Source organism: Sceloporus undulatus, chromosome 2, assembly GCF_019175285.1.
Source record: "Sceloporus undulatus isolate JIND9_A2432 ecotype Alabama chromosome 2, SceUnd_v1.1, whole genome shotgun sequence".
In the NCBI taxonomy this organism is placed as follows: Eukaryota; Metazoa; Chordata; class Lepidosauria; order Squamata; family Phrynosomatidae; genus Sceloporus; species Sceloporus undulatus.
In genome coordinates, this window is record NC_056523.1 from 102908379 (window position 1) to 102931563 (window position 23185).

Here is a 23185-nt window from a genome sequence, read left to right on the forward strand (position 1 = left end):
CATCAGTTTAAAAAGCCTAATGATTCAAAAATGTTTTTACCTGCCACCAAAAAGAGAGCAAGGATGGAGCCATCCTGGCCTCTGTATGGAGCAGTTCCAGAATCAGCAGGACAAATCTTTATGTTAGCATCTTTCTGGGTGCTTTTTGCCTCCTTTGTGTCACTTTTAGTGGAGCACTTTGAGGTAAATGGTGGTCCCTGCCAGACAGCAATCTAACCTGGAACTGTGGGGAAGGCAGTAGCAGTAGGAGTTGATGGCGGACCACATCAATAGCAAAGTAGACAACTTCAGGGGTATAAAACAGGTGAGGAATGGTTCTGGGGCAGAACAGATAGGCAGTCCATTCAGACTTTCCCCCCCAAGTGTAGAAGGGCCATGAGTCAGGGTTTCTTTACAACCATGTTTTACTGGATAAGTTTAAACTGACATCTGGGGATGTGTGCAGAGTACTTGGTTCAGTTTGCTCCACAGCTTGCTCAGTATTGTTGTCCCCTTTATGGTTGGTTCTAAGGAATTGAACTAAACTGAGAAGAGAAATGTCTATGATAATCTTCAACACTTCATTGTTGGATGTAATAGTTTCATCTTCTCTGAAAAAGGCAGTAGTAATTCATCCTTGGTGTGTGAGTTGGATGTGGGAACTTCCCTTGATGTTCTCTATACTCCTGTATCCTGTCCTTGGGCAAATAATTTCAGAAAGTTCTTGGATCTGGGCCACTTCGGTTAGCATTGTGAACAGAAAGATGGTTTACTTTATCATCTTCAGCTAATTTGCCAAGTGTTCTTCTATGCAGAAAAAAGGGGATCTAACCACCTACAATGCACACCTTCCTGGTAACATTCTCCTGTAACATATTCTATGTGGGGCTAGTATTTATTGAAATTTCAGCTGGTCCAGGATGCCCCAGCCCAGTTAATATCCTGTGTTAGCTACACTTAACTACTAGTTTCTGTATGAAGTCCATGAGCTGGTTGTTGACACAGTGGACATGTGTATGGCCTATTATCAAGTGGATACAGGATACTTGATAAAGGGTTCTCTTCCATTCCCATTATTTATGTGCTTGATCTACCATTTTATCTTCTGTTGACTTGGAAGCCTGATAATTAATCATAAGAACCCTCAAGTATTCAGTTATAAGTCCATATCAGATAAATCAATGTGTTTCATTTCAGTCTAGTCAAATATTGCTTGAAAATCCCCTCTTCACTTATTTCCCCAAAATTTCCTTATCATTCACTTTCCATCTTATCATTTGGATGTGTGGCTTTTCAGTTCCCAGGGTAGGCAAATTCACAATTCATCTCTAAATTTACGACAAGTATTTATCTATTTCCTCTAGTACAAAGCAGTAAAGATGCCAGTCATTGTCCTTACTAATCCCAAGAACATGATCATATTTTTGATAGCAATCTTTGCCTTTTGTTTCTTGGCTTAAATTAATTCTACGACAACCAATGCACAAGTTCAAAAGAGAAGCCCAAGAGCTAGTTAACATTATGAACTTCGCATGTAATATGATAATGGTAGATCTAATATCTTTAGGGTTTTTTTCAAGCTCTTCTCTTTTTCAGTCAGTCAAGACCATGTTCACCTGTACATTGCTTTATGTAAGATACAGTCTAACTTTCAACAAAAATCAGTTTTCAGTGTCCTAAAATGTTTATACCAAATGCACACAACAATTATGCTTGGTGTCATTCATAAATGAACATATTGGGGTACTGAAAGGAAGATAATGAATGAAGCATGCTTTATACTTCTATAAATAAATAATATGGTTTTGATCACTAGGCAAAAACTTTCCACATTTAAGTCTTACAAACCCCATCATAACCTTCCTCCTTATAGATCGGTGGTTAAATCTACTAAGTTTAGGAATAAATTCTATTCTACTGAGTGCACAGGTGATTTACCAGCTGGTATGACTGGATAAAGCAGCATTTATCTAATTAAAATGTTGTAAATATCAGTATAAGCAAAAATCACTTCTGATTATTTTGAAAAGTCTATTTTTGAACAAATGAGACTAAAAAGAAAAGCCCCATAGTAATCTTTGTTGTTTTGTTATGGTGCTTGTCAGTTGTGCCATGTAAAAAATAGAAGAACACTAAAAGCATTAGGTCCCACTTCAGCTGTACTGAAAAAGGAGACTAATACAAGCATTCCACACATTGGAGAGAATTATTTTTGTAAGCCACCTTGGCTCCCTCACTGGGAGATAAATGAGATATATAAATAAAATAATATTTATGCATTTATTTTAAAATGTAAATGAAATAAATACTTAATTTGTACATTTTGGGAGGGGAAGTCTCTCTCTCTCTCTCTCATACACACACACACACACACACACACAATCATATGACAAATTTGGAAGGAAATATAAAAAATAAATAATAGAGCCAATCAGTAGAGCTTCAAATAAAATATGCAGAATAGAAATAGAAATAACCAATTACGGAAGGCTAGGAAGTAGAATTTTAATGTTTTTGTTATAGTAATTTTTTGTATTTGTATTTGTTTGTGTTTGTTTTACTTTGCTATTGCTTGTAGATTATAGAAAATCCTGCTCCCCGCCCCCCCTTTTAATTAAATGCATCAGAGAGATCAGTAAAGGACAGAGTGTATAGGATTTTTATTGATATTTTGTTTCAGGTGTTTGTGTTGATTGTGAAGAATATACAAAATATATATCACGTGATAAATGTATTATATGTCAAAAATTAATAAAATTAATTAATTCATAAAAAAATGAAAATATATATTGCACACATATGTACAAAACTGTAAGGACCAGAAACCAAGAATGTTAGAAACCAAGACAGCTTGGATGTTACATATTCTTAAATTATGCTGCATAATCAGAATAATACTAAAATATAAAAATACAGAGTAGATACAGATCACCTTCCTGTACATCTCTGCACATCAGCACATCAGACAGAGCACAGAGAAAGAGCATGTGCAAGAATGTGATTTGCATTATATTTTTTCATCAATTCATCTTTCTGATGGATTTTAGGCTTGGTGGATGGATCCTTATCAATACATCCTGCTGTGACATTGAGGATGTCACGTTGATGATCTATCAAGAGTGTTAAAATACTTTTTTAAAGTAGGCAACAGATAAGAACCATAGGATGTGGTCTTGGTTTTTCAGAAAAAAATAGCTTGCAAATGATAGCAGTCATTTTCATATTTTTTGGAGTGTCTACATTTTTCTATTGTTTGCTCCTTTCCAAACCAGCACCAGCCACTTGTTTGTTCCACAGCAGAGACATCAGAGACTCTTAAACACAGTGATACATTTAAGAAAGAACTTGTGGACTGGGCTTGTCTGCACTGGAGGAAAACACTAAACACCCTGAAGCCAGTGCAGGCAGCCCTCATGATAAATGGCTAATAGTGGGAACTCAACTTGTGTTTCCAAGGAACCCCAGAGTGGCCTTGGGTTCTTTTGGTGTTTGGACAACTGGATCAGGGTCTGATTCAGTCTGATCTTTTTCCACATGCCAGGAGCCATGTCATCCCCTCCCCTGTGATGAACAACATAGGGAAAAGGGATGGCTTGCTTTCTTCTGCTGCTGAGTACAGAAACAGTGCCTGGATTCATTGCTGTTCACATGGGGCACCCCGTTCTGACCTCAGCAGAAGTGTGTCACACAGGCTCTCACAGGGAGCTGCTTTGCTAGAGAGATTGTGTGGCGATAGCACCAAGGAGGATGGACCAGCAAGACCAAAACAGTGTTTACCTGGCTGCCCATGAACTCAAGAATGTGGCATCACACCACTTTCAGTCCAGTGCGTGTGCTCACCACTGTGGTCAGTCCGGGACTAGTCAAGGGCATAATGCTCCAGCTGACTCCATATAAACAGCCAGTGTAGATGCACCCTCAGTCATCAATCCAACAGTGGCATTAGAGAAAAGGGGAGAAATAAAACATGCCATCTTCCTAAAACCTAAAACCACATGCAAGAAACCATGGCAGTAGATGTTGGCCTTAAGGATTATAATAGGGAATTATATCTGGCTTCTGTTTTGTTACTGAAGTGGAGCATGCAGGTTAAATTCATGGTTTAAAAATACATAGCAAATTCAGTACTGTGGAGCAGCATGACTTGCTCCTGTTCTGTGGTTCCAGAGGAAGAACCTAGCAAGCCCACAGACTCAGAGTTTTTAAATGTGACGTTACTAATGATTCTTTGGACATTAAATGCCCCATGCAAACATACCCCTAGTTTCAAAGAGAAAATAATTTCATAATGTGACTTTTGTTTTTCTTTACTTTCTTCTGAGTCTTGTGCATACGAGGGTCAGACCTCCAGAGGTAATTGGACTGCAAGCCCCAGCTGCCCTAGCCAGCATAATCCGCAGTGAGGAATGTTGGAAGTTGCAGTTAAATCTGGTAGGCCTCATAATTTCCACCTTTCGTGGATACTGATTATCATACTGAGATGGGTGATCAAGTTACCACTGGTAAGACTGGACTGCTCTCAGCTGGGAGGGGAGGGTGAGAGAGAAGGGGAAAGGCTGGCAGGCTGGCTGGCTGTCAGCTCTGCCACTTTTGTTGTGCAGCCCATCTCCTTCCTGTATCCACGTGACCGGTAATGTGCAGGCCCAACCAGACAACCTTTCCCTTAGCTCCTGTAGTAACAGGAAGGAGGTAGGCTGAGCAGCCTTCAAACCATTGTGGAACCCATGTGAAGACATTTTGACCCCTTCAGGATTTGTGAACCATTATTTTAGCCAACTGTAACCCGGGTGAAGCACTGTGGTTTAGCACTGACATTGGGAAAGTGACTGCCAATGTATGGGTACTGAAATAAGTTCCAAAGAAAGCTTTCTGGAATGTTGTCTCTTTATCCACCCACCACTGTATGCCAGAATGTTAATCTGGCAGTTGAATCTGTTGCTGCTGGTGGAACAGATTCCCTTGTTCCCTTACGCCTCCAAAATCGACTCTGGAGAGTTTAGGCAGTTAAGTACTGTTTAACCCTGTGATTTTGGACAGAGCCCAGAATGAGCACAAACACACACATACACTGGAAATCCAAGATGTTTATTTCTTGGCATCAACATGCTCTATACAGTACTGAGACACTGTACCACTATATACAACACAATAAAACCACAATCCAGAAACATTAACTCTAGGAAAAGTTAGCAAAACCATAAATAAAGACAAATTGTACATTTAAAAAAAATCTCCTTCTTATATACAGCATTGATGGCATGGACCAATAACCAATTGCTATAATTTAAAGTGTAAAGAATGTAAAGTAACTAATTGCAAAGGCACTGAGTGCAGCTTCCCCCTCTCCTTCTCTTCTTGTAATCCAGGAACTAGGGTAGAGCTATATTTTAAAAACATCCTCAAAACACCACATACACAAATAGTTGAAGATGCTGCAATCAAAAATAAGGAAAAACAGGCTTCAGGACAATTTTGCTCAATGAATATGAGGCTGCTAGGGTGGGAATAAACTAAGACATGCATCACACATGACGCAACAGATTTGCAAAGTACTGACTTGCATGTTACAGCCTCTTGGTAATTTCTTCACCCAATGGTGAACCAGATACTCTTTTCAGTAGTGAGGGCAGAGCCATGAATGACAATTAAACTTATAAGCATTGTGGGCAGGATGTGAATTAATCCAAAAGGTAAAGACTGAAGCAGGCAATGGAGAGACAGCTTCTGCATTGTGTTAAGCTATAGTCAAACTATAGAAGCTTGGTCATAGTTTCCAACACTGTTAGTACTCAGTGAGTATAGCATGACTAGTACAGTAGCAAAGAGAGGAAAGTTGAATCTGTCATATCCCCATGGTTTCCAAGGTTGTTCCTTGCTTTGAATGTGGCCTCTCTGTGTATGTTCTCTGAGTGTGTTAATACTAGCATGTTATTGTAGACAATCTTGGGTTTAAGGTTAAGGAGCTTGAGAAAACAAATCAACTCAAGTATATAATATTCTAGCTATATGTAAGATAAATATTTTGACACTTTAAAAAAAGTCAAATCAGTGGGGGTCCTCCTTAAACTTACTATTGGGGTGTTTGGCTGAAGCTTCTGGGAGTCAAGGTCTGAAAGATCAAGAGGACCAAAAGATGAGAATCACTGCATTGTGAAACATACCATTGTGGAGCCATCAGTGGGTTGTCAGGTTGTACAAATGCTTGCTTGGAGACTTTCCCTTTTGACAACCACTGTGAGACAACTTTGCTGAGAGCAGTAAAGCAAGGATTGAAGAATTTCTAATTCAGCAAACAAGAAATAATCAAAACTCAAGACAGCTTTCAGTTTTGTATTGATACACCCAGAAACATGCTAATGAAACACAGGAGCAGTGCTTACAATAGATTCTTCTTCACTTCAGGTTCCTGGCAAGTTCCACTATGACTTTTTACTACAGAGCATAGTATAGCAGCAAAGAGGTCTTTGCACTCTTTAGAGTAGTTACTAAAGATAAGGGTTCTAATGCAATCAGCTACAAGGTCCAAGATATTAATTCCTTTGCCACCTAACTATTCAGTAATACATACTGATTTAAAAAAAAGAAAGAAACCACCCCATTCAAACAAAATTATCTGACTAAGCTTTTTATGCACAACCACCACAACATAAGCCAACACATTTGTATCTTCAGTCCACAGTACAGTTGATGGGGAAGGATGCTTTAACCCAACTATGAATTCTGAAGGGGGTCTTTTTCACCTTCATTCTCTACCAAATTACATAGTCCATATTTATAATCACTTTTTCTTCAGCTGACATATAGCTGAAATTGTACAGCAGTAAACAGGGGAAGCATTGTAGTTAACTTATCCACTGTCAATTGCACATCCTGTTACCAAAGTATAAGTACAATTATTCTAGTCTGGAGCTTTCTGTATCAGCCATTGTAGAGTATAGTGTTAAATAAAGTACATAAAGTAACAGATACACCCAGCAGCCAGGACATTATGTATATGTAACAGAATATATTAGCTGGGGAATCAACAGATCTCCCAAAATTAGAAACCGGGTTTGAAGAATAAGCTTATTCCAAGTAAATATATGGAATGATGATGAAGAAAAAAAAAGATTTCAAAACAGGAATGACTAAAGAACTACCTGACTCCCAGGTTCAGCAGCAATGGAATGGTTCTTCACATTCTAGGGGGATGTCTGTTGTTTCTTCACTATCAAAGAAGTGAGCCCAATAGCATTTTCTAATATATTTCCAGATTAACTCCTTCAAAACTATTTGATTTAGGTGATTTTGGAAAGACTTCCCTATCCTGCAGCCCTCCAGATGTGTTGGGATTACATATCCCATATTGTCAATCTACAAGGTGTGGTGCCTGGAGATTATATGAGTTGTAATCCCACTATCTGTCAGGCACCAGGTTAGGAAAAGATGATTTAGAGCCAAGAATGCAAAAAATGTCTGGGGTGAGGCAGAAGGAAGGGGGGCTAGGGGTAAAGAAGTGGTGTGCATTGCTGAGGTCTATGCAGGAATAAAACCCCCAAGTGAGTTGGTTTAGTAACTTCACTACATCCAAAATCCTCCAGTTGCATTACAGAAAAAGAAGTACATCTTTTTCTGTTTCTAGGTGAGCTAGGCCCAACAACAGGAGTGAGCATCATGTTTCTGGACTGTAATGCCCAGTGTTCCTCACCATCGGTTATTCTGGCTAGGACTGCTGGGTGTTGCAATCCAGTAACACCTGAAATGCTGCATGACTCCCACCTTGCCCTACAGCAAACCCAACATGGATTCTTGTCAGTATTCTTGCAAGTACAAGTTAGGTTTTACTTGTGATCAAAATCCTCTCCTGAAGGACTTGTCTGCAGCAATAAAAACACAACAAGGCTTTCCACCATGAAATACTGCCTGCAAGTGACTGCTAATATGAATTCATGTTTCTTCTTGAGGTCAAAGGCAATATGCATGAGCGCCTAGCACTACTCCCATCTACCTTCAACGGGAACTTTGAGTACCTCGGTAAAAATGAAACATAAGTGCTAAGTGATTTGTTCCCAGAATCAGGAATGGTCCATTTGAAACAGAATGCATACTTAAGGACTCCTAAAGAGAAGCCTCCCTTCACCTTGGTTTGCAACAATCAGTCTATGTAAAATAACAATGAGCTACGACTGTGCATATTATGTACATGCTAAAGGAACTGGAAGTTATTTGTACAGATATAGGAGAGGACACTTAGGACAGAAGGGGATTCAGAATATTCCAGGACTCTGCAGTTACCACTCCTGAAAAAGAAAAGCAGTAGTCTGCAATACTGCAAGCACAGAACAACACAAGTGACAAATGACAATGTATAAAGCAAAAGTATATATATCAGGTATGAAATTCTGGTCATCTACTTAGAACAGAGCTAATGTGTTTTAAAATTAGACACGCATGCACACACAAACTTCTCCATTCTATACATGCCATTTTAAACACAGGGTATCCTCAACAGCTTCTTCTGTGTAATGTCTGGAGCAACATTAGTAACAATAACAAGTTTACTGTCACCATATATCTTAGATTAAACATGTTATGTTAGTGTAAACAATGGCATAATGGTAAATCAAACAAAATGTATGTACTTTCTCTCAAGTCACAACTGCAGGCCTTTATAACTACCTCTGTGCCAACAACATTTCAAAATTCTTCTGTGAATTCCAGAACTGAGAATCTGTATAATTTGACCACACATTAAGCCACAGGCTAATCTTTGTTGCAATCACATTGTTTCAGTCTACTGAAGTAAGGAATCAATCACAGCTCCTGATTTTGCAGAACGTTTTCTGTTTTGAAAGGGGAGAAACAGTCCACATTACTCATTATTCCACCCAGGAGGGAAAGGGCTCTCTTTCAGATCAAAAGGACACAGAAGAACAATAAAGTTAAAACTCAGGTGCTTGCTTTCTAGGTGTGCATGCAGTTCCAATGAAAAGGAATTTGTGACCAAAGAACAGTTAAAAATTATTACTTTTGAATGGGTGCAGTGTATAAATTAGGTAATTGTTTGAGGAGGCAGGGGCTGGGAGCATCCAAGTGAGGCAGCAGAATCCTCATAATTGCAGCTTGTCAGTTACATAATGGGAAACACATGGATTGGGTCAACACTTGGCCAGGCCCATCTGAGGCCTCAACAGTACTCATGACTAGCATTTGATGGGATCAGCTAGCAACATTAGCTTTCCTACCTACTCATGACAATAGCTTCTTTATAGACCAATTTCCTCTTTAAAATCCCAAATACTTTTCACTTGCAGAGTGTAGATTGTTAATGTGCTGATTCTAACATGCCCAAGTTGAGAGCTACCCTTTTAAATATATTTTATATAAATATATAATATTCCCTTACATATCTGCTTCTACAGTCTTCTCGGCTCTATGCACTGAGTGAAAAGTGAAAAAAGAATCAGATTCACCGCACAGACCTGAATCCTTAGGTGGGGCATGCACACAAAACAGGTGAGGCATCCCCACTCCTTCAGCATCAGGTCATATATGTACAACAAGCATATTCATAGAACTCGTACCAACATGAAGAGACTAGGGATGTTCTTCCTGCTTGCATTGAGCACTGGGAAGATTTGGGCCATGGGACATAATGTGGAAACCTCCATTTTAAAGTTCAAAATGTATGCAAAAACAATATTTTACAGAAACTCTGACCTTCTGCCAGTTTTGGGCCTTGATCGTCCTTTTGAAGTTCTTGGTCTTTCTAGTTTCATCAAAGACTGTCTCAAGCTCTCTTCCGTGTAAGCCAGATATACATGGGAAAGATCCACTTCAAAAGGCTGAGTGGGGAGCAAAGCAGTAATTATGAATTGATAGTCATGAGTCGTGTAAAATTATACAACCAAAATGGGGGTGGAATCTTAGATAAGCGTAACTGAAGGCAACTAGATAATTGTGAATTGCAAAAGCACATATCGGAAAAATATAACTTACATCTTTTTCTTTTTTATCAGGTACTGGAGTCTGCTTTCTCATGTTATTCCCGGTATATGCAACACATTTCTTAAAAGAAAAAGAAAAACAGTGGTGAATGTAATTGGATAATTTACAAGCAGCTTTACTCTTCTGAGAGCCTTTCTTTAAGAAGATCCTAACAGAGATGCTGTTTCTGTTCATTGTTTGTCCAATCTAGTACATTCAGATTGCAATGCAATTCCAAATACATTTATTTCAGAATCAGTTTCACTGGAGTCAGTGAGATACCTTCAAGTAAACAGGACCTGGGCAACTTGTGAATATGACATATTGGAAGACTTACCAAGAAATTCCATTCTTGCCAAAGAGAAGAAGACATTTATGAATGGGTTAGTTCCGGTTGCTGCCTAGGCTAGGCAAGATATCATTCATTAAAAAAAAAACTCTACTGATCCTCATCTCCTCCTGACTCAGTTCCTTCACAAGCTGAGACACAGGAAAGCATAAAAAGACCCCTCATGTCCCAGAAAGGAAAGTCTTGCCACCTAGGGTGGCTTGGAATGGCTCCTTCTACTTGGCGAGAATGGATCTTCATGGTAAGTTTCCAACTGTGTTCTATTTGTTTTGTTTTTTAAAGTTTGCATGTTTAATGTAACTGTATATTGTTTTAGCAAGATGATTTCAATTGTTTTAAAATTTTTACTATAAAGTTTTAAACTGATTTTACCTGTCAGCCATCTTGAGTCCCTTTCTGGGAGAAAGGTGGCATATAAATGCAATAAATAAATAAATAAATAAAGTGCCATTTCCAGGCAGCAGAAAAAGAGCCATTCATGAATGGAAAAGAGGCATGAAGGGGAGAAAAAGCAACAGAAAGGAAGGGGGAAACTAGTGAGAGAGAAAACTAATGTGGTAATCACAGAATCATAGAATCATAGAGTTGGAAGAGACCACAAGAAGGAAAGGCTAAAGGTTTTTTTTAAAATAGTACAGGACTGAGAAAGGAAAAAGATGAAAAAAGATAAATTTAAATAGAAGAAATAAGATCAGAGAAAGTGGAGGAGATGACCTTTCCTGGGTGAGGCAAGAAGAACAGAAGTAGGAGGATATGAGGATCAACAGAGGTTCTTTTTAAATCATGTGAAATCTTCCTTGGCCTGAGCGGTGACAGGAGTTAACCATTTGCTGGCTAAGAAAAGCAAACATTTCATTTTATGGAAATGCCATATATTTTGAACTGGATAATGAAAAACTAACACACAGTACATTCAGAGTAGTATTAATTTCATGGCCTACAGTTGCTGATTTTGTACCTAGCCACACAGGATGGACAATGTCAATAGATTAGTGGGAAGGCTTCAGAAGAGAATGAGATCTTTCAAGTTGAACCAACATTTTATACCACCATTCCCATTTTTCCACTCATGCTTACATACCAGCTGCCATTCTCCAATATCTTCATTCCAGTGGACATAGTTTTCAATCATTTCCTTGAAAGAAATAAGAAAAAAACAACAACCATGAACTTTCACTCAGGTTTATGACATCTCTCCACATCATTAAGTAAGGCAAAACAAATGTTCTATAGTAGATCCCAAAACCATTTCTACCAGTTGGGACTAAACAAAGACATTTTGTTGCTTGAATTAGAACAGCAAATGAACTTTCCCTCGATCCCATCTCAAAGTTGGGTACCACAGTACCCAAACCCAGTCAAGTTGTTTTGATGCATGAGGGTGAAAACTGCATGAGCACTTTTCATTACAACTTGTACTGTAAGAAAAAAGGGGAAACTGTTATAAGAACAAAGAAAATAGCTAATGATTTGCACCTTTTTGTCTCACACTGTAAACCTCCTGTCTGAGATGGTTAAGAAAAGTACCGGCTCTGTTGCTGAACTCTCCCCTTTGTCTTCCTATTGCTGATAACTTCATTCCAGATGCTATGCCAGATAGGAATGTATTGTCATAAATTACCATCTAATCAAATATGCATGATGGCAAATGCCTTCTAGTCCCATTGCTCACTGTCTCTGAAATTTGAGGTTCTGTACATGATCAATAGCAACAGCAATAGCACTTACATTTCTATACTGCTTATCAGTGAACTCAGCACTCTCTAAGTGGTTTAGAATCTGTAAGACAATTGCCCCCAACAAACTGGGTATTCATTTTACCAATCTATGAAAGGATGGAAGGCTGATTCAACCTTGGAGCCTTGGTACTGAACTCACAATCTTGTGGCTGCAGTACTGGCATTTAACCACTGCACCACCAAGGCCCCATATGCTACATGTGAAGCTGCTGTTCTCCCATGGCTCCATCCCAATGCAAGCCAAGTTATCATTTCAGCCTAGATAAAACAGATGAAAAGTACCCACATTCTTAGTCTGCCCTACAATGTATGGGCTCCAAATATGACAAGGGCAGCATAGGATACTACTATAGGGCAAACTGCCAACATGCCGTTTTATGAATGCAAAACTAGCACTTAGAAGGGAGGGAAATGACAGGAGATGCCTCGTTGCTAAATTCCTCAGCACAAACATAGGTTTTCCTTTGTTTTTCACCTGATAGTCCTGAGGTATGAAGTTGTCAATGATGAGCATCTGAAGACGCAACTCTCTGCTGAGCTGTCGGATGTTCTCCAGCAAGCCTTCAATTTCTCTCTGATGTTCCTGCTGTAGATCTGCCATCTGGGGATACATGCCAAATAATCAAAGGGCTACAATGACCTCCCACTGGGGATTTGCACATCTGCCAGTATTTCTCCCATCATGTTACATTCATCATTAAGATAATAATGATAATCTCTTGCAAAAACTGCATTTTATACAGAGAATTTTCATCTTGTCTTCACAGCATGTCCTGCAGACTAATTCATTTTAACTGTCACATCATTTTTAAAGTGAACAAGCCCAGACTCTATACAAGTTTGCCTTTATTTTCACACCATTATATTTTCTTCCCACTGTGTCATGTCTATTAGACTTCAGGGTATTGTAGAAGAGACTGGTTTATTTGATTCTTTCTACAGTATTTAGTAGCATGCTTTAGTACTTAATACCTTTGAAAAGGAAAAAGGGAACCACAGTACATAAAATAAATTCATCATAAAAGAATTTCATAATTTTACAGTTTTCTTATCAATTAACACTTTTTAAATTAAAACATTCAAAGTTGATCTAATCTCACGTAATGGGAGAAGCCAGAGAAGGGCCTCTGTAGCAGGGCAGAAATTTCAGGCAGATTGACAGGAGAGAACACAGTCTTTTAAAGAATTTAGAAATTTAAAAGTTTAAGACCTGCACCTTGAACTCAGTCTGTTGTTGTTGTTGTGTGCCTTTAAGTAATCTCTGATTTATGGCAGATCCTAAAGTGAACCTATTGTGAGGTTTTCTTGGCATGATTTGTTCAGAGAGGATTTGCCTTTGCCTTCCTCTAAGCCTGAGACAGTATGACTTGCCCAAGGTTACCCAATGGATTTCCATGTCTGAGTGGGGATTCAAACCCTGGTCTCCAGACTTGTAGTCCAATGATCAAACCACTACACATGCTGGCTCCTGAATTGATAACTGGTGCTATATAATCAGAATATTAGTCAAAAAAGCTGGCAACTATCCTGAATAACCAGAACATCCTCAAAAACAATGTCATACAGAATGCAGTACAGTAGTCTGTCTTTGGACAGATAGACAGTGGTTACATCCATCTGTGCTAGTTAAAAGTGCTTCATGTCACACATTTGCTTACAACATCACAAAGAAACAGAGCCATTCACACTGAAAACCTGTTTAAAATGTCTTATAATACTGACCTCTGATTTTGCTGCCATTAGCATTGTCCAGACTTTCTTTAGTTTCTTGGTCTTTCCTTGTGCTTCTTCCTGAAGGCTGGTGTACTTTTCCTCAATGTCTAAACGCTCTTGCTATTTACAAATGATCAAAAATAGTATAGATTAATCAAAATTGTCCAACTGATGTGCTGGTGAAAGGATGCTATTCAGCACAGATAGTTCCTCATATGGAAGAGGGAAGGATTCCTTTAAGAAATGTATGCCACAGATCCTATGTTACAGTGCTCCCTTAATATAAATGGGGATCCGTTCTAGAACCCACCCACCCCAGGTACGGAAAAAATGCAGGACCTCAATTCCCATTTGTTTCAATGAGTATGCACACTATTGGTGTGCACACCATTTTAACAACTGGGACTTGCTGTCCGTGTAAGCTTAAAGCTGCGGGTGGCAAGCCCATGTATGGGTTGGGTGCACTGTACTTGTTGCCAGCCAGCACAATTTTACTTTTGCCCCCACACTATTATCTTAACTTGAAAATCTCCATCTCATCCAGTTTTGTTAGCCTACAATGCCTAGTGCATTAGCACTGAGTGCAATCTGCAGTTCCCATTGACCCCATCTGGAGAAATAGAAAAGGTAAAGGGCCCCAAGCCCTCTATATGCTGGCTTGGGAATTCCAGATCTTTTCCCAACATCTAGTTTGACTGTGACAAATCCATAGCTCTTGTCAACGCTACAAATTCTTTTGTGACCTTCCAATTACTTAAGAAACAGGCCATTTAAGAATCAAGCACCTCTCTTTGTCAAAGATAATCATTTATCTTCTCTTGTGTAACTAGAATTTTTTCTTCTAGTTGCTACACGTCTTTTGTTAACATTGACTTTAAGGCTATAGTTGTTCTCAGAGCCCTGAAGTGAACACAGTTTCAGGGGACTATCACTGCTGACACACATTCAGGCTGACTGACACTTGAGACTCCTGGATTTTACTGCCTTTTCTCATACTTCCATCATCTAGTGGGTACTGACCAGCAAAGCTTTGCCACATCCAAGAAATGACTGCTCTTCCTGCCTTTTTATTGGAATGCCTTCTCATTCCCAGGGCTCTTGGTCCCCCTTCCTTGACTGTATTTTTGGACAGATCCCAAGAAAGGAAAAGATAAACTGTATTTTATTTAGCAACAAACTAGTCAACAGCACATCAAAGCTAAATCGAACCTCTTTCTCCTCAAGTTCCTTACGGAGCTGCTCTGCTCTTTTCCTTCGTTCTTCAAGCTCCATGTTAGATTCTTCTAGAAGCTTCTCCTGCTCCTCTGCTTTAGCTAGCAAGTCCACACCTCCCACAATCACTTTTTTCTCCAAGGCTGACAGCTTCTCCAGCAGAGACTGATGTTCCTGCCTGGACAAAAATGGAGGAAAGAACTTAGGTTGTTGTGAATCAGGATACTAAAGCTGCAGATTCTAGCTTGACAACTCATGCTTGAAGTCCTAAGAGCTTTCTTACATTTATTCATTAACTTAAAGGACACCCAAATGGCTGTAGAATTCTTTGAAGATGCCAGCCACAGATGCTGGAAAAACATCAGGAATAAACTCTTCTAAAACGTGGCCACATAGCCCGAAAAACTATGGATGCCGGCCATGAAAGCCTTCGACTTCACATTGCTATACAATAATTTGGCTCCCCTGGCTAATGCTTTGCCAACTTTAACCAAGCCAAGCAGGGCCTACTCTTCTGTAGCTCTTCTTGTCCACCAGGGGATGTTCCAGCATTTGAAACAAGGGAACAGTCTCTCCCAAAAATCTCTTCTACTATTTTCACTCTCAGGTTTCTGTGCAGTTGAGATTGATGCAAGTAGTGCTAGAGAGAAAGATCTGAATCTTATTCTAACTTTTAGTCCTCTTACTTATCAAACCTTTCATGTTGAACTAAGTGGGGGCTGGTAGGAGGAGGATGTAATAAAGAGGCATTAATTACTCTTTCTACTTTTGCATAATGTAGGATTTGGCAACAATCCCAAAATGTTTGGTATTTTGGGCATATGTTGGAGGCACTTGGAGAGTGAATGTAAAACGAGGCATTAATAACACTGTCTTCTTTCAATGTGACAAGCTAACATTCAGATGATTCACTCTGGATGATATCACATGGGAGAAATGTCTCTCAATTTTGAAAGAAAAGAAAGTAGGGCCAATTCAAAAATGAATGCTATTACGCAAATGGTTATCAAACGCACAGAAGAACACAGTGCCCTTGCCCTTGCCTTGTTCAGAGAAGCATTCCCAGGCATTGCATAATTGACACTTGCTATTTGATGTTCTTTTGTTGTCTGTTTTATTGAATCATTTCCTGTATTGCTATGTACTTTATATGTATTATCTTACTAGACAGGCCCCTTCCCCACCACCACTCCCTTCTCCTTCTGTGTCGTGTCTTTTTAGATTGTAAGCCTGTGGGCAGGGAACCGTCCAATTAAAAAGATTGTATGTATAGCGCTGTGTAAATTTACAGCGCTTTATAAATAAAGGTTAATAATAATAATAATAATAATAATAATAATAATAATAATAATAAAGCCAAAGTAGGGCGAATGTAAAAGAAATTATCATATGACTATGGACCCATCATAGGCTAGAATTCGAATTAGCATCTGTGCACATGCGCAGTGAGGGCAGAATCATATCGTGCCCTTTTTACACTTCTTGCAGTGCTTGCATCCAGTTCCCATGGTTTTGCCTTGTTTCACGTTATTTGTCCATTCATTGTCCCTTATTTCACGTTATTATACAATTCACATTACTTGTTCATTCATTATCCCATATTTCACATTATGTAGGCAATTCACTTTATTTGTGCATTCATAACCCCTTATTTCACGTTATTTAGGCAATTCACCAATTCAAAACCTGTCCAAAGCAATCTTGTACTTGGTTTGAGCATTGGACTATGACTCTAGAAGGCAGGGTTCGAATGCCACTGGGTGACCTGGTGCAAGTCACACTCTCTCAGCTTCCTCAAAAAATGGCAATGGCAAACCCCATCTGAATAAACATGCCAAGAAAACCCCAAAAGCGGGGTGGGGGTCTCCAGACAGTTGTGTGTGTGTGTGTGTGTGTGTTTTTGTGTGCATGTGACTGTGACTGTGCCTTTAAGTCCCCAGCTATGGGGGGGAAGGAGTCCCTCCCATTTGGAAGAGCTTGGCTGCAGTGAGATTGTGAGGGGCCTGGGGCCTGTCTGTTTCTAACCTGGCCCATTGGGAGTCCCATTGAAGGCAATGGTGCTATCTCCTCGCCATGAGTCGGAGGAGGGGGAAGGGGGAGGGGAAACTGTGCAGGAACCAGAGCTGGCGACTAAGGCTACATCCACACTGGAGAAATAACCCAGTTTGACACTGCTTTAACTCTTTGTGGCTCAAAGCTATGGCATTCTGGGAGTTGGAGTTTGTTGTGAGCCCAGAGTGATGCCCCTGAGGGGAGGAAAAGTTTTGGGCAGAGCAAGCTTGCAGGACGCCTAATGGAGAGTCTCCCCCCCCCCATTCTTTCCTATCAAAAACAGCTGCTTTTTCACCCTGGCTGCTGGGGAAGACCTAGGAGCCCTGGAAGCCAAAACAAAATGGAGGATCATGGGAATTGATGAGGGGGAATACCAGGGCCACAGCAGACATGCATATCACACCAAACAACATTGCATTGAATGCAAAGTAGCCTGGGAATAAGATTTGTGAATTCACTAGAATTTACTTAATTTTGGATTGCTGTGGAATTGCATTCAGAGTGCGTTGGGAATGCCAGCGAATGCGTGTGATAACCTTTCGCGCAATAACGTGAATACCCATGATTGCGTTCGGGATGACACTGGATTATACTTCCAACTTCTGTCGTGTGATAAACCTCTCTGTGACATTGAGCATGTTGTACAATCCAAGAACTACATGCATGTTTGAAATGTGAGGCCTGAATGTCTGTAGAGGGCAGGCTAGACAGAATGAGAAAAGCCTTTATTTGGTCTGTGAAGATTTGCAAAATGGAAAACAAGAGGACTGAAAATGCATGTGTCGGATGTGTTTGCATATATTGCTTGGAGAATTTCAAGTGCATCTAGGCACTTTGGAATGGTCAAAATCACCAATCTTAACAGTATTTGCAGTACAAGCAAGCACATGAAAATTTAACATGCAAGCATCCTCCACCAGCAATATTGGTGGCAAAGGCTGATAAATTTGATAATACAGTGGTGCCTCGGGTTACGAAATTAATTCGTTCCGTGGCACCGTTCGTAACCCGAAAAGCCTTCGTAAGCCGAATTGCCATAGGCGCTAATGGGGAAAAGCCGCGATTCCGTGCGAAAAAGCCGAAAAAAGCACCAAAAGTTTTTTCGTAACCCGAAAAAACATTCGTAACCCGGAACAATGTTTTCCTATGGGATTTTTTCGTATCCCGAAAATTTCGTAACCTGGGTATTTCGTATCCCGAGGTACCACTGTATAATCTTGTTGTGCAAATTGTAACTATATAATGCACATGGAAATCACTTGAAAGCACTATACAAGGATAAGACATTTCAATATCAGAACTGCTCACTGTGCTTTAAGTAGGTCTTTCTCCCTCTTTTCAAGCTCTGCCCGGGCTTTATTTCTTTCTTCCTCTTCCATATCAAGCTTCGTTTCAAGGGCTTTCCTTTCTTCATCTATCTTGGCTTGCATCTCCATCATCTTGTCAGGTGAAACTTTCTTCTTTCCTTTTAGGAGAGACAAAGGCTGATTTAAATGGCAAGAGCATGCCTAAACAGTATCCGCACTGCCCCTTCCCGTGAATTATAGATTTTTAAATTAGTAATTTACAGTAATTACTAATTACTGTAATGAAAGAATGTACAATTATGACTGTCACTCACACTTTCAGGATTTACCTCCTTGTCATCATCTGGTCAGGAAGCAAACTAAGACAGCAGCATCTCTGTCTTGGTACCAAATGCATTTTAATCAATTGCTGAACACTTTATCCATGTTAGTGATGTAGAGACTCAAGAATATATTACCCCCAATTATGCCTTCCAGCCATACAGCAGAATTCTAGTTTTAGTGGTATGAGTTCAACTCAATTAATTTATTGTGATCTGGATGATGATGATTTAAACTACACTTGCACACCCCTAGAGAAGCCAGCATTTTAAAACTAAAAATTGGAAAACAAAACACATTGGAATAATAAAACAAACATATAAGAAGGGGTAAATTTAAAAGTTGGAAGGAAAAAAGGAACACAATTACCAAGATAGAGCAGGCTTGCAAAACAAAATGAAATCTTTTTGTACTGAGAGGAGGAGGAAGGGGGGGTCACATTTTTATTTGCCCCATTTTGCTTTCCCTCCCCTACATTCTCATACATCTGGGCAATCCAGATATATCTAGAATGACCATATCTGTACCTGAAAATAGGCAGTGGTTTTATTGCTGCTATAAGGGGAAAACCCATAGAACACCCTAGTTCTCCCAGTTACATTTGTATAATGTTAGATAAACTTTGTCTTAATAGTTAACCCCATTAAACTGGTAATTGCACTGACTCCATCATCTTAACACTCTCAAAGTGTGCATCTTGAGTTCTCTGAAGGGGGGGGGGAGGGAGATAGCAAGAGAAAGAGAGAGAGAGCACATGCACAGCTAGGCAGCCTGAACAAAACCATAAACAAGTCCTTTAAACTGTATTAGATGGAGTGCAAATCAAACACACCAACCTGCTTGATCTTGCATTTTAAGAGGAAGAGGCAAACAAATCGCAGAGAGGCAGCACAGGCACAAAGAGGAAGGGAGTGGGGAGGGGGGAAAAAGAAAGACATTATTGCTTGATTTGTTTTGCAAAACAAATAAGGTCATAAGTAAAAGCATTCATCAAAATGTGCATCTTCAGATCAAAGAAAAAACCCAGCAAATTAAATTCTAAAATGCAAGATTAAATGTCAGCTGTGCCACCCGGTTTCGATGATGAAGGTGAGTAAGCATCTCGTATCGAAGAATATCATGATTCTTCAGCTCACTGAAGGATGACATTGTTTTCTGAACAATATTATGCTATACATTGGTAACAAAGAATAACGCCTAAAAACCATCCAAGAAAATTATCTGACACATAAATTATATAAACTTAAGTATTTGAAGAAGCCAATTGTCACTTATATCTAAGGGAACTCCTTGGTATTTTGGTTCCAATTGCCAGGCAACTATTAGCATCTGAGATGGCCAATCAAACACGAGGAGAGATGGGTGGCAGCCGGAGGCTTCCATGTCGGAGGGGCAGTAAAGCTACTCTGGGCTTCATTTCAAACTTCAAAGTCTTTAGTGAAGGTGCTGATTTTTTTAAAGAGGGTGACAGGGTGCACCACATTGGATATCTTCCCTAAAGCCCACCCTAGAATTCAGAGCAGATTCACCATCACACAGACATGGGAGCCACCAGCCACTGAGAGAGATCATGACCAAGTTTCAACATTCATTTTAGCAGAACATTAAGCAGGTTTGTTTCAAGAAACATATATGCTTCCACAGAGGCAAAGGCACACACTGTAGCTGGTGCTATCAAGGAAAAGAAGGAAAGGGGTAAGGGGAAAGGAGGAAATGCAGCAAAAAACATGCAACATGCAAAAGTTTTTATTTTAAATGAGCATTTATTTGTTTTAGTTTAAATCTGAAGGCCAAATCTATGTCACAGTTATGTCAAACTGGAGTTTATTCTATGAACAGTGAATTGTTCCACAAAGGAGTAAATTGTATTCTTCCTGCAAGCAGTAGTTTATACTGGGAAGGTGGAAAGCCCAGTTCAAACTACAAATGAAAATGCTCCATTAAGGCTCTTCACCATGTTCATCTTCATCAGCTGACAAGATCAAGGCAGACCAATGGCAATGAGATGTGCACACCAAAAGAATAATGCCACCAGCTTAATGTTTAAAATAACATTAAATGTTAAAATGCAGGGGTTTCCCATTCACATCTCTGAACAGGAAATGCCTGACAGGCAGATCGGGTAATACCAATTCCCTACAGAACAGGCTGAGGACACTATTATTCTCATTAATCTTCCCCACTGGTAAGAGCGATGAGAACTGAACTGGAGAATCTGGTGGGTTCCTCAGCCTTGATGTAGATGGTTGTGGAAGATTTTTCAGTGCTGTGGGCTAAGCAAAGGAATCTGGAATTAAGAACTAATGTTTCAGCTGATCTTCCCCAAGATTATGCATTTGGTCTAGCTCTTTTCTCCAAAATGTTTCTAGAGAAAGAGGATGAACATGCAACTGAAATATTAGTCATAGTTGATGTAAAACTAATATATTAGAGATCACCAACAGTATATTTTAAGAACCAGTATGTTTTTTGATCAATAGTGCCATGCCTTCAAGCTTTTCTGAACTATTTAGCCAAAGGTGAGCCTGAAAGATATTCTCCCCCAAAAGATTGAAATAGCATAGGTAAAAAGCATGCTTTACTTAGTGGGGTGGGGTGGGGAAAATCCACACTTCACTCTGAACAAAATCAATGTTGAGGACAGGGAGCAAAATGCAGCATCAAAACAATGAGTGCACAGATTATGAAAAGGCCAAAGCTTCACTGGATGACTTAAGAGCTCCCACTCACTAGTGAAGGATTTGTCCAGAGGTTTTTCTATGACAGAGCATGTAGAGTCTGAACTACTGCTGCTGCTACTGCCTGGAAAACAGAGAAGCAGGCCCCATGGAAAACCAAGAAAAGAAGAAGAAACAAGAAACACATGCTAAGCATTAGCTCTAAAGGACAAGAGACTACTCTGATGAGACACAATCTCATTTCCCCATCTTTCTGTAGCTTCGCTGTCGAACTGCATAATATACATCTTAGCTTGACATGCCATTTTATGTAAATCAAACACAGAGTTGACAAATGTCTTGCTCTCAGTAAAAAGACTCCATTCTCATTTCTTCAGGTAGTCAGAATAATACTTTGCCATGAAACTATTTTGGTCTTTGATGACTTTTTAGTTGCAAAGGATCAACTAAGAACTCAAAGGAGAAGAGGTCAGGAGAAGAGAAAGAGGACTCTGGCTTTCTACAGACCCTGGATTTCAGTCAAGGATTTCACTTTATCACAGTGGCCGACTTACCTCTGGGAATACTAACTCATGAATTATTCAACATGGATAATTCAACAATTTGGAGGCTACTAAAACAATCATGGCAGCAGAAGGGAAGACTCTTTCTCACTGAGTGTATTCACACTACACAGCTACAGCACTTTGATACAAGTCATGGCTCCATCGTATGGAATCCTGGGATTGGTAATTTGATCAATGAAAACATTCTTTTGTCAGAGAGCTCTGATGCTTTAGTTTAAGAAAGCATGTTTGCATTATCTGGTAGATTGAACTGCTAGACTGTAAGTACCTCAACAAAACAGAAGTCCCAGGATTCCATGGGAGAGAGGCAAAGCAATTAAAATGGTATCAAATGCTGTAACTGTGCAGTGTAGATACACCCTCTGCCTCCTTTCCAGTACTCATTTTAAAAAGAGCCTGTACTTCCTATGCTTTCAAGGAAAAATTCAGGAAGGACTCGGGTTATATATCTAATCTCACGGGCAAGATTGGGGGATGTGGGGATAAATAAATATGTGGGATAGGGGGATAAATAAATTGTCCTTTACAAACAACCTTTCCTGCAAGTGATAAATTAAATAAATTCTTCTGAATGACATGACATGACCTTGAGTCCCATATGCATCTTCTTGCATCTTCTGGAAACAGAATTTAAATAAGAACTTCTTTTAAGAACTAATTTTTAAATGAAAGTTACAGTAACAAGTGGATCAAGAGTGTAATTACTCTCCTCTCAAGGGTATCTCTTGACCACTTGAGTAACATCAGTTGCTGTCATCTGGGCTAGTTTCTTGTCTGACACAATGAAGCTCATGATTAGCAGCTACAAACTGAACTGGATGGGTGGTAGGATGGGCCACTGAAAGTTATTCTTCTCCTGTCCCAGCTGTCTCCCTTCAAAGAATTTGAGTTTACCTCACTGCTCTAAATGAGAACAAAACTAACATAACAGAGAGCTTGAACACTTGCTTCTCTTACCTGCAACCAAGACAATTGTCAAAATTTTTATTACTTGTTCATTGTGGCACAAGGAGAATAAAGATAGTATTTCAGACCATCATTCCAGAAGGGAGAAGACCAACTCTGCAAACCTACAGACTGAGTTGCACACAGCTATAAACAGAAGACATAAACCCATGGAAGGAATCTTAACAGATAAGGTGCCTGTAAATTCATAGTACAGAAAAGGTGGAGTCCCATGTATTAGCCATTATTTAAGCAGATAGTGTGTGCTTGTGCATTCCCCTGGCTGCAAGACACAATGCATGATGACATCAGGAATTCTCAGGCTCATGTATTACCTCACTGAACACATGTGACAACA

General features: G+C 39.6%; 1 protein-coding gene across 3 annotated transcripts in view; it reads right to left on the bottom strand.

Annotated features, from left to right (window-relative positions):
* Positions 1–6013: 6013 nt before the first annotated feature.
* Positions 6014–23185, bottom strand: part of KIF3A (kinesin family member 3A) — a 67886-nt gene continuing 50714 nt past the window's right edge. The window contains exons 10-19 of one of the 3 annotated variants that reach the window (XM_042452670.1): positions 21369–21440; positions 19475–19483; positions 18319–18475; positions 14956–15136; positions 13756–13866; positions 12509–12634; positions 11376–11429; positions 9958–10026; positions 9679–9803; positions 6014–8801 (exon numbers count right to left, since the gene is read on the bottom strand). In XM_042452670.1, the coding sequence (XP_042308604.1) occupies positions 8753–8801; positions 9679–9803; positions 9958–10026; positions 11376–11429; positions 12509–12634; positions 13756–13866; positions 14956–15136; positions 18319–18475; positions 19475–19483; positions 21369–21440 (953 nt within the window). In that variant the 3' untranslated portion in view covers positions 6014–8752. The remainder of the gene's footprint in view (positions 8802–9678; positions 9804–9957; positions 10027–11375; positions 11430–12508; positions 12635–13755; positions 13867–14955; positions 15137–18318; positions 18476–19474; positions 19484–21368; positions 21441–23185) is intronic. The other 2 variants (XM_042452671.1, XM_042452672.1) reach the window with 2 other exon arrangements.